The sequence below is a fragment of the Pinus tabuliformis genome, chromosome 3_1, assembly GCF_031772625.1.
Source record: "Pinus tabuliformis cultivar Carrire ecotype Pingquan chromosome 3_1, CPIR1, whole genome shotgun sequence".
NCBI lineage: Eukaryota > Viridiplantae > Streptophyta > Pinopsida > Pinales > Pinaceae > Pinus > Pinus tabuliformis.
The window spans coordinates 63700984-63713673 of NC_142301.1; the positions used below are offsets into that span (position 1 = coordinate 63700984).

The window sequence follows — 12690 nt, forward strand, 5'->3', positions numbered from 1 at the left end:
CATTTCCTCCCATCCACTGCTCCCCCCAACCTTGGCTCGCCCTCTCATCTTCAACCAGCTAGGATGGCAGATAATCAGGGTCAGACATCTGCTAAGGATCAGGCCAGCAATCCCCTTGACAAGTTATTCAATAACAAGGATTACACCATGTGCAAAACCCACACCTTCATGATCAATTGCCTGACCAAGAACCTCAACGAGCTGAAGGATGACTATCAGGCAGACAGGAACTCGAAGCACAAGAAGCTGGAGAAAAGAAAGGCTGAGATCGAATCGCTGAAAGAAAGATGCAGCCATATGGAGGAGGCCATCGAACACATTCGTTCCCTTACCCAGAGCTCCCAAGCTGAGGCTTCAACCAAAGCCAGCAGCAAGAAAGGCCCGCTTCCTGATGACTCTGCCACTCAAAATCTTCCTTAAAAGTCATGCATTGTAAATTTTGCTGGATAGGTGGCTCCTTTGTAAGGCAATACAGCCGTTTTTATTTTTCTTTCTGTTTAACTAAGAGAAGCAACGAGGAACCAGGGTCTGCGCACCCGATTTTAGACCTCAACTCTCATACCTATTTTCCTTATGTACTAGAACTATGTTCTGTTGGCTTTTGCAATATATAAGTATCCGATTCTGTAAAAAAAAAAATACCATGATACCCCTGTGTCCTTTGCCATTCCCTGCTGCTTGTTCCACACTGTGATCTTCCAATACCCTTCAAACAAAGGTGTCTTAAACCCTTCATGCTCATGTGTTTCTATGAGGCAAATTGTGTCTCTATCTTCCGCAATAGGCCCTAACCCAGGTCCTCGTCTCCATGGGTAACCTTTGCGGTTCCAACAAACTAATCTTAAGGGAACTCGTGTATGAGTTGAGTCTTTGTCCTTGCTTGCCCATATTGACTTTGCTGCTCGGTTTCCTGCTAAAGAGTTTGTTGCCTCTTCTTTGTTACCATCTTGCTGCTCTATTTTGGGAGGAGGTCCAAAACGTGCTATCACAACTTTACCTTTATAAATCTGTGCTCTCTTGCCCTCGTCCCTTGCTGCCCTAACCTTTGACATTTCCTCCCTCCTTTCCCTCCCTACTTTTGGCTTGTTGTCTTATAGTTAAAGCTTATTCTAGAAAAAAAACAAGAACCCCTCAAGAGTTGCTTCTTGCTTAGAATGATATATTTATCATGCAAACTAGGCATGTTGACTTTTATAGGCATGACTCTCTCACCATTAATCTTACCCATCCTCCATGCTTAACACATTTATCCTTACTAGAACAACTTGTCTTTTAAGAAATCCCTTACAAAATCAAAAATATATTCATGTCTTTTAAGAAATCCCTTACAAAATCAAAAATACATTCATTTTCCATAATCTTTCGCCCCTTTAATAATTATGTTTGTTACACTATCTTGCCTTTTCCTTATTTTCTCTATATCACATGTTTCCAACTCGAATGTTGTCACCCCGAGGATTATCTACGCTTGTTTAAACGAAAAGGCCCCACTGCCAGCGTTTAAGAGATAATAAAGAAATGATCGCCATAATTAAAAACACAAACGTCATTCACTACGTTTGTTTAGACGAAAAGGTCCCCCAATGGCAGCGTTAAAGAGATAATAAAGAAATAAACGCCATAATTAAAAAACAAAGGTGCCCCCGCCAGGTGCCAAAATAAACGGTGCCATTGAAATGCTGTGATACACGTATTGGCGAAGGAGGAGACTTTTTCACCTTTTCCTTGCCCAATTGGTCTAGAAGGCTTAATTATAGGCCGGAATCTAACCTAACCGATATAACTTTTCGCTGATCACAGTGTCTGCTGTATGATGCGCCTCTGCACATCTGCGATGGGTTCCTCCAAGGGATTTCAATTAGGCCTGCTGTGCTATTTTCTTCTGCTCTTGTTGGACTCGAGTAAAGTTGCAGATGGGGCCAGAAGGGGTTGGGATTCAATACTGAAAATGCCCACCGATCATATCGATGATGATAGTGATACGATCGGTACTCAGTGGGCTATTCTGTTGGCTGGTTCTTCCGGTTATTGGAACTACAGGCATCAGGTACACGTCTTCTTCATACTACCTATGTCCTTATTGATGATGTTCAACGTGATTGTTGAATTGGGGTTGAGTTAATTTGTGACATTTTTGCTGAACTGCATTTGGGTTAAACGGTAATTGGGCCATGTGTGTGCGTAGGCTGATATCTGCCATGCCTACCAAATTCTGAGGAAAGGCGGTTTGAAAGAGGAAAACATTGTGGTCTTTATGTATGATGATATCGCTCACGATGAAGAAAATCCTTACCCTGGTACTATTATTAATCACCCCCAGGGTAGCGATGTTTATGCAGGCGTCCCTAAGGTGAGGCAAAATATCCCATTTCAAATAATTGATCCATCTAGGAAGTTTCAGTCCATTAATCTTTCCCAATTCTAGTACCATTTCTGAAAATTCGTCTTTACCGATATCAGTAGCAATGCCATGTGGGTGCAAAATTTAAAAACTAAACAGTCCTCAGTTTTACACATACAATGGCAATGCAATTTCACATCAGGACTATGCACTTTAATCATCTGGATTTCTAGAAACAGGATTACCTGTCTTTTGTTTTTTCACCTTCTACTTGGGCTTTCTAATATTGTGTAGGACTACACAGGCGAGAATGTTACTGTGAATAATTTTTTTGCCGTTCTTCTTGGAAATAAAAGTTTAGTAACGGGTGGAAGTGGAAAAGTTGTTGAAAGTGACCCCAATGATCGTATATTCATCTACTACTCTGATCATGGAGGCCCTGGAGTGCTTGGTGAGTATTGTTGTTTATGTTTGTATGCAGATTGATTGGTATTTCAAGTTAGTGGTGTTGTGTCTGATAATATGGAAGCCGCTGTTGTAGACAGCTACAGTAGATTTAATCTTGTCATATTTTATTGATAAATCATAAAAATGTAAATGCAAAGTGAATCCAGTCCTTGTTAGCCCTTAAGGGTTGGCTCAAGCAACTTGCCATGCCAAAGTTGTTGCAGAAAATCCACGAAATTCTGCAACTGCTAATATGAACAATCTGAAACTAATTTCTATTCATATAGACACAGAATTTATCTACTTATTTTGCAGCGGAATAGGAACAGAAATAAACACAATCACACAATTCAAAACAATTTTTTTTTTCTAGGGAACCCAACTGGGAAAACCCTCTGCTTGTTTGAGAATTTTATTGATAGAAACTGAGCAATTGATCTCTTACAAATACAACTGTTTCAATCTGAAAGACACACTTGTCTTTCCTGCTTGATCTAAGCTTGAAACTCTTGCAAGAAATGCTGATCACACTGCCCTCACACTGCCCTCTTCCCTTGCTTGATCTCTGCCCCAAATTCCTAGCACAAGAGCAAGGGAAATCTGCCTTCTACCAACTCGCACAAGCCTCAACACACAAGCACCAACCTGTGCTCTCTACTGCCTTGTCTCACCAACTCGTGCTCACAAGACAATGATCAAATTGTGCCTTCGTTCCTCCTTATAAGCACTTCGATTAGGCTATTACTGACAAGTTCTATTTGAGGAAAGTCAAACTGTTGATTGACTAATTAACAAAAGCACACTGATTGTGTTAACTCGTTCTTCCTATAATTTAGGAGCCTGACTCAATCAACTCGCCCTTTACCCAAAATAACTTGCACTAGAAGACAATAAACTCAACCTTCCACTAATTAGCACTAATCAATTGCTTCTTGCACTCCTACTTTTAACAATTTGCCCCAAATTTTAGGAACTCGTCCTACTTTTTAGGAATTAGCTCCTAACTCATAGGAACTCGTGCATGCTCAAGGAGAAACTTGTTGAGGCTCCTTGAATTAAGGTACAAATCAATGAACCTTTTGTGCTACTATTTTCAATAGTTGTAATGACCAATTAATGGCCAATTAGGTCACGAGGAGGTCAAATCCATCCACGTCTCGACCAAGGAGGTCATGAGGGGGTCAAATCCACCTAGGTCCCTCAGGGTTATGCCAACATGTTGTCATTTGATGGCACTTACATAGCGTGCATTCCATGTTGTCCGCTGGTGGCATTTACATAGGGTGCTATTCATAGAATGTGAAGAAGTGCATGGAGGGCTTCCTTGAGGAAGTTTTCATATATATATATATATATATATAATTTCTTGGTAGCCTCAAGGGTTAGCTAAGTTGTTTGACTTGCCATGCCAAAGTTGTAATGGCCAAAGAGATCACGAGGTCAAATCCACCTAGGTCCCTTGGGGTTAGGCATACTTGATGTCAACTGATAACATCTACCCTGATGCTATTGATGGAATGTAAAGAAGCACTTGGAGGATTTCCCTGATGAAGTTTTCCATTAAGAATAATATAAGTCTCTTGTCTACAAGGTTTACTTTATTAGAATCAGAATCTAGAGTTGAATTTAATCTGAATAGACCATAGGGTAAGGTTTGGATCGAATTCACTTTAACACACACTCACACCTCAAGTCACTTAGGTTCGTACACTCGACACACTATTATCCCACATCTATCTCACACACAAATTATTATTACTCATTCTAATAGTTTGAATACCCCCTTAATGATAATTTGGGAACTACACACCTGAAACCTAACATCTCAAAGTGGGAGTTGCCATTACTTCTATCTTTCTCACTTAATGACAACTTTCTAATATTGTTTTCAATAACAGATTGACACAAAACATGACCCACCATTGAAGCTAACGAAGTGCCTATTTACAATGCTTTCTTAGCCATGAGTAAATAGGACACACAATTTCTTCTTCAAACCACTCTTTGCAGGCCATCAAACCACCCTTTTTGGGTCTTTAAACCTGTCACTAGAATTGACTTGCTGTGTGTAACACAATTTCTTCTTCAAACCACCCTTTCCAGGCCTTTTAACTTACAACTAGAATTGAGTTACTGCATGTAACACAATTTATAGAAGTAAGTTCAAATGGTAGGATCCCCTCAGTAGTTTAGTAACACAGTAACACGTGTCCACACACTTGATACACTATCTATACACATGTGGGCACTCACACAAATTATAATTACTCACTATAATATTCTGGGATTTATGGGGGAAAATCTTTGAAATACCCTTTTCTCAAGAATAATTAAAAAATATGAAAAATTGAATTATGTTATACATCTTGTTGAGGACACGATAGCTAATTATGAAATTTAAGTAGATTTTGTAAAATTGAAGATGATCTTTCTTCTAAATTTGTGGATGCTTCCAAGGAAAAAGTATAGTAAAAGATAGTTAGATGGTATATATTAGCCACTGACTCTATCCTTGTTGTAGTGAATGAATTATTTATTGCAAAAGGTTGTTTCCACTTAACCAATCTCTCACCTTTTGTCATTTTCAAGTTCCGACTTCTCTTGTTATGAATTTAGACTTAAGTTCTTGAAATAGGTTCTTCTTTATCAATAGGGCATTGAAAATCAGGTGGATTCTTAACTGTTTTACAATGTTTGTCTACCCCTTTGTGGAATTTTGTAAAAGTCACTTGACATTGGATTGCACCCAAAATTCATCTGTTGTTTTATTGTTTGGATTACAATCAGATACTTTGTTGATAAAGCTAATGAATTTGGTTGTAGGAATGCCTATTCCACCTTATCTTTATGCAAATGATTTTATACAAGTCTTGAATCAGAAGCATGATGCTGGTTCTTATAGAGAAATGGTGAGTGAAAGCAGCTAAAGTGTTTTTTTAGTCTCTGTCATTTATGTATTACCATCTCTATGAAATTATTCGGTGGATATAAAGTTTGAGGTTGATATTTATGAATGAAATTAAATCTTGTAGGTTATTACTTTGATTCCATCCTGCATTATGAGCTTGATATGTGGTTCAAAGTAGGGACGGTCAGATTTCTGACAAAGGCTGTTGGGGATGTTAATAATAATGTTGTTTGAATGATCAGGTAATATATATTGAAGCATGTGAAAGTGGAAGTATTTTTGAAGGTCTGCTGCCAACAGACATGAACATATATGCTACAACGGCATCAAATGCTGAGGAGAACAGCTGGGGAACTTACTGTCCTGGAATGGACCCCCCTCCTCCTCCAGAATATGACACCTGTCTGGGAGATCTCTATAGTGTTGCATGGATGGAAGACAGGTTTGACTTTACCTCCAGGTTCACTTTGAGCGTTTGATTCCATTTATAACAAATCATTTATGGGCCTTTCTTCGTTGCATTGACAGTGAAATGAACAACTTGAAAGAGGAAACCTTGTTGCAACAATATGACCTGGTAAGTATAAAGGCTTCCCGTCTTGTCTTTAGTGGGTGTGAAACAGTGGAAAAAATCTCCAAGAAATTGGCATTTTTCCAATTTTTCTTGATTTATTCCCACTGGGGATTTTTTTTAATCTATTTTTTCCAATCTGTTCATCCTGCATTCTGATTTTTAACTATGCTGTTCTGATTTTTCCTGATTTTCTGATTGGTTGACCCCAGCTGCAATATTTATGAGCCCCATTTTTTCAACATTGGTCTGGATTGGTGATTTTATAAAATAGCCCACTAGTTGAATCATTAATGTGGCTTTTGCAATAGTTCCAACTTTTCTGATGAACATTGAATCGTAAGCTTTTGTAAAGCAAAATGCAGGATATGTTTAAAATTTACATACAATAAGATGAAGAAACATTTAAATAAACAACTTAAAGCAAGAAACATATAATCTAGCTGAGGGAATCTGGAAGCTTAGCATTGTAGATTCCATTAAAGTTGGCACGACTGACATACACATAACAAAACTGAGTGATACAAGGATGAATTAGTGATGGTACAATCTTGACTTGCTTTTGCAGTGGTCTAGTTTTCTTTAGCTTAATATATCTACGTGATAATATGGCTGCAGCAGTCATCTGAGCAAAGATAATGAATAAATGTGTGTGCATGCGTGTGTGTGTGTGAGAGAGAGAGAGAGAGAGAAAGAGCGAGAGAATATGACCTCAGTCATTTATCTCTCTGAATTTCATATTGACTAAACTAACAAACACAATGATATTTAAACTAACAATTCACTTTTTGACTAAATTAACAGGAAACAGAAGGATATGGACCCGGATATGGATCCACCAGATTTTTGAAAAACCAGGATCCGGATACGGTGGGGAAATGCCACGTACAGAAATAAAATAATATATATTTTTTAATTAAAAAAACATAAAGTTAAAAATCAAAACCATTCATGAATCACAACATTAGGTAACTGAAAGATTGATAAGGTGTTTCAGTTACCATAAATGGGTGTACTCATACATGGAATTTTTTTTATCTTTTACTAATTTACCTTGCAATAGTGCATTGATGATACACCAGAGTTTTTACTTTCCGGACCCAAAAGAGAGGCTTTAAATTTTGGTGCATTGTACAAAGATATTCATAAATCTCCTATGATTTCACAGATCATACTTATATTTTTTGTTTTTCAAGGCAAATGTTTTTTCGAACATGAGTGCTTTTCTCAAATTCTCTGCAAGATGCAGCAACTAATCTTACGAAACAGAGGATTGGAAATGATCTCAGTAGCTTTGGTAGTCCTCAAAAACTGAAATTTAGCATAACCTGTGAAAAATGGTAAAATGGCCTTAAGCTCCTCTATGGAGTCACATATGGTTGCTGCTATCAGGGGCTTTAGTTCCTTTAGGGCCCTAAGAGTTGTGTACTTTTCCCAGGGTCAGTGGAATCAACAATGTAAACCAAGTGCTAAGCACCAACGTGGACTCAGACTTGAGAAATGTTTCCAATTCAATTAACTTTGTCAAAAAGAAGATATTTGTTTTGGTTTTCTGCAGAGCAATGACAATTAATTTTGTATGGATTCATGCTCCAAGGTTGCAAAATTGGATTCTGTCTTCACCGTACCTTCAGTGTCATCCAAAGAAACTTGTCTACTTATTTTGTTTCCGCTGAGATGACCCCTCCAATCAAGAAAAACTCAAATTTTTTCTCTGGGTCCATACTCTAGAAAACATTGATGCCTTTAAAATTGTGTTTTTGCTACCCAGAGCTAGGTGATGCCATTGGAGGGTTATCTGACTCTTAAGGTTGTCTTGAACATGCTTATTTTCACAGCCTGGCCGTGGAAATCAAATGACTTTGAAATCTGAGCTATATACAAAAGAATTATTCCACATCTATTTCCCTTTCTGTACGAATCCATTGTGAGTGAAAGTAAACCCCTCTGCATTGGCCAAAAGTTTTCAATATGATCCAAGTGATATAGGTTTACGTAAATATATAAATTCTATTAAACCTATTAAAACTGCTTATTTTTGTGATGGATCATTAAGCTTTCCGTGAAAAGCATCGACTCATTATTAGTTTCTCATTTGGATTTCTGTAGTGCACAAAAAATTACAGAAGCAGTTGTAAATTCTCTCCACAGCTACAACATTAGGTATAACTAAATATGGTTGGCGTCGATGTGGGAAACTGTTTTTTGTTAGGATATTCCGACACATAGGAAATAGTTAAGTATAACTTGGCCTAGTATATTAACCGTTCATGAGAGAAGCTTATGTAAATTTTCATTCTTTTATTAATATATTGCCTGAAGTGGCCGCGTTGGCTTAGGCCGTGGACTGTTTCCCTCTTTGAGGGTTTTAACCACATCAAAATACTGGTGTATTGATCTGTGATCTGTTTGTGAGCGGTGTTCTTTGGTGTTTTGTCTGAGGAACTTACCCTGTAAATTCCTATATAGTATCAAAGGATATTCTGAAGATGTCAAAGGATATAGACTTATTCCACTTAAGTCCAAAAATGTTATCATTAGAAGAGATGTAAAGTTTGCTGAAAATATATTGGCCTACGAGCCTAGTTCGGTGGATGTGCCACCTCTTTCTATCTCTTCTGCTTTTGAAAATATTTCTTCTTCAGATGATGAAAGCGAGGATGACAATCCTCCCCCACCTTCTCAGGATCCCCCTTCCGCTCTTCAGCTTCCAACATGGGTCCGTGCTACTCGGGATGCAGCAGGTGATCTTGCCGGTGATCCTACAGATCAGCGACGTACACGTTCTCAGTTCGATAGAGCCTCTTCTTTATTGGCTCAAGCTTCAGCGAATTATGATCCTGACACCTTTGCACAAGCTTCAGGCCATCCAGATTGGGACACAACTATGAATGAAGAATATTGTTCATTATTGGCAAATGATACATGGGATCTTCTTCCTCTACCAAAGGGACGAAAACTTGTTAGATGCAAATGAGTTTACAGAACCAAGTATGGACCAGATGGGAAATTTGATAAACATAAAGCTCGTCTTGTTGCTAAGGGTTTTTCACAAGTTGAAGGCATTGACTATACTGAAACCTTCTCCCCTTTTGCCAAAATGAACTCTATCCGCCTTGTTCTTTCCCTTGCTGCCTCTTTCAAATGGGAAGTCCATCAGATGGATGTTAAATCTGCCTTCTTGCATGGGGACTTGCATGAAGAAATCTATACAGAACAACCTATTGGCTTTATACAAACAGACTCCAGCCTTGTATGTCGGCTTAAGAAATCCCTTTATGGTCTCAAGCAAGCTCCTCGAGCTTGGTATGCCAAAATGGATAACTTTCTTTTAGAAAATGGCTTTTCTAGGTGTCATTCTGACAATACTGTCTACACCAAGAAAGTGGGCAAGTCTCTTATCATTCTTGTTCTTTATGTTGATGATCTTATCCTGACTGGTAGTGATCCCAACCTTATAAACCATGTGAAGTCTAGCCTTAAAAGGAAGTTTGAAATGACAGACTTAGGACACTTACATTATTTTCTTGGTCTTCAAGTCTTGCAATCCAAGGAAGGTATTTCCCTTTCCCAGTCCAAGTATGCCTGTGATATTCTACGCCATTTTCACATGGAAGACTGTAAGCCAGCCCCTTCTCCCTTTCAGTTTGGAGTCAAACTTTCAGTCACTTGTATTTCTCCTGAAGTTGATGCTACCTTATACTGTCAACTTGTAGGAAAACTTTTGTATCTAACCCATACTCGTCCTGACCTTTCCTTTGCCGTTGGCCTTGTTGGTCGGTTTATGCAAAACCCACATGAAAGTCATTGGAAAGCAGCTAAAAGAATACTTCGTTATGTTCGAGGTACAGTACAGTTTGGGATTCATTATAGTGCCGAAGCATCTCCTCTATTGGTTGGTTTCACTGATTCCGATTGGGCTGGTGACCCTGATGATCGGAAGTCTACAGTAGGTTATGTGTTCACTCTTGGTTCAGGACCTATTACATGGGCTTGCAAGAAACAAGGTGCCATTTCTCTTTCTTCAGCAGAAGCAGAATATCGTGGTGTCGTAGAGGCTAGTAAGGAAGCCTTGTGGCTACGTCAGATCCTGTCAGAGTTTGGCTTTCAACAGCAACATCCGACTACACTTTGGTGTGATAATCAAAGTGCCATTCAACTATGCAAAGATCCAATCCAACATCAGCGCAGCAAACACATTGAACTGTACATGCATTTCATCAGAAAGCTCATTCATGACTATGTTCTTGAAGTGCAATATTGTTCAACAGATGATCAAGTTGCAGACATCTTTACAAAAGCTCTCACAGAGGCGAAGTTCACTAAACTTCGATTTATGGTTGGAGTTCAGGAAGTTGTCACTAAGGGGGGGTAGGCTCTAGTGCCTCCTTCCTTCTCCTATTGTGTCATATTTGTAAATCCTTCAATCCTATCCCAAGTTGTTCTTAAGGGGGGATGTTAGGATATTCGGACACATAGGAAATAGTTAAGTATAACTTGGTCTAGTATAGAGTTAGGTAAAGTGTGTTTCTTTACTATGTACTTTTGTAACTTACAATCCGACGGTCACGATATGTAGTGATCCGACGGTTCATTCTCTCCTCGGTATTACCGACACTTGATCCGTGGCTTAACACCCGATTGGTCCATGATCTCTATTTAAAGAGCATGGAGGGTCATTTGTAGGTTAACCGTTCATGAGAGAAGCTTATGTAAATTTTCATTCTTTTATTAATATATTGCCTGAAGTGGCCGCGTTGGCTTAGGCCGTGGACTGTTTTCCTCTTTGAGGGTTTTAACCACGTCAAAATACTGGTGTATTGATCTGTGATCTGTTTGTGAGCGGTGTCCTTTGGTGTTCTGTCTGAGGAACTTACCCTGTAAATTCCTACATTTTTATTTTTAAAACAATAACTGGAGGATTTGGGGCATGCAACTGAGTTACATCGGAGAGAAAAAACTGAGGATTTGCCAGTTATTCGGAGCATACAGAGCTATACCAAAGCCCTCCAGAACTACTAAAAAGAGAGATGTAGTTTCATGAAAGTACCTAACTGTATACAGCGAGTAATAGAGATTTAAAATACTACAGATTTTGAAAATCATGGAAATCAACCTGGGTTAATGTCTTCACTGGGCATGATGTTAAATGAAGTTAGAGGAGGAAGGGTTCTGCCATATTTAGCAGGTGCACTAAATTTGGCAGAGGGACCCACAAGTGGGGCCAAGGTGCAATTTACCTTTTTCTATTTGTTTTTGACTTAGATTTAAATTTTCCTATAGTCAAAAATTAGATCGATCTCAACCGTCCAAGGAGATCTAATCTCAGCCATTCGTGGCAGTGGTGGGCCCAAGTCAAATTCTAAGAGGGAAAAAGGGTGCAGAACTTGGTCATTATGCACAAGACATCTTGGTGTTCAGCTCAGCGAGAGAGAGAAGAGTTTAACTCAGCAGCGCTAGGGTTTCAGTTTGGCATGAAAGAGGCAGAGAAAGAAGGTCGATTAAGCCAGATTTACTTTTGGTCATTCACATACCTCTCCAGGGGCCGAAATAATTGTGAAGAGGAGCCTGTACAGGTAGTGTGAGTCCATACTAGTGCGTAGAAAAGAGGCAGAGGGTATTTGCAATGCGCAGACAAATGAGTAGAGTGTTTGTAGAGAGAGAAAGGGAAGTTTTCCCTCTTGAATGTAATCTTCCTTAAGCATATTTTGTTAAGATGAACAATAAAACACCAAGATTGTAGGTTTTCTCCAGTTGGGGTTTCTTGGGTAAATTTATTGTGTATTGTTTTTATGGTGTGCTTGTCTTCATCTATTCCTTTTGTTTTCCATTGCATGCAAGTTAGAAAACTCGACATATTTGTGGGTTAAAAGTTAAAGTTCAGATTTTCGTTCTTTGCTTGGTTAAAATTCACAGATTAGTTAGTTGGGTTTTAGAAAACCAACATGGTATTAGAGTGATGTCTCTTAGTGAAGACTAGCACCGTGTTGTTTCGACCTCATGTACAGGAACAACTTGCACCAAGGCGATGCGATTACAGGTACAGGTGCAGATCGTTCCAGTAAAGGGTCGAAGTGCAATTTTTTACTAGTAAACCAGCGAGCTAGGTTTTTGGACTATTTCAACCAGCAAGATGTTGTACCGGGATTTGAGACCAGAGCATAGTTTGGAGGGAGCAACATATTTGTGCTCATGGAAGGGGAGAATTCTTGTGGTGCTTGAGGAGCAGGGTGTGAAGGAGTTTGTGGAGAACCGACCAACCACACCAATTGACCCTCAACAGTTGGCTCAACACAACAAGAATGATGCCAGAGCGAGAAGGCTCATTCTCGAGGGAGTCAAAGAACACATAGTTCCACATCTTTCCGGCAAGAAGGCTACTAAGGAAATGTGGACAACTATTATGAACCTTTACTAGGGCAC

At 39.0% G+C, this 12690-nt stretch overlaps 1 protein-coding gene across 1 annotated transcript in view; it reads left to right on the forward strand.

Annotated features, from left to right (window-relative positions):
- Positions 1-1694: 1694 nt before the first annotated feature.
- The window catches only part of LOC149185792 (vacuolar-processing enzyme-like), a 29997-nt gene continuing 19001 nt past the window's right edge, over positions 1695-12690 (forward strand). The window contains exons 1-6 of the mRNA XM_089410802.1: positions 1695-2047; positions 2186-2350; positions 2636-2792; positions 5612-5697; positions 5939-6138; positions 6225-6273. Coding sequence (XP_089266928.1) covers positions 1811-2047; positions 2186-2350; positions 2636-2792; positions 5612-5697; positions 5939-6138; positions 6225-6273 — 894 coding nt within the window. The 5' untranslated portion in view covers positions 1695-1810. The remainder of the gene's footprint in view (positions 2048-2185; positions 2351-2635; positions 2793-5611; positions 5698-5938; positions 6139-6224; positions 6274-12690) is intronic.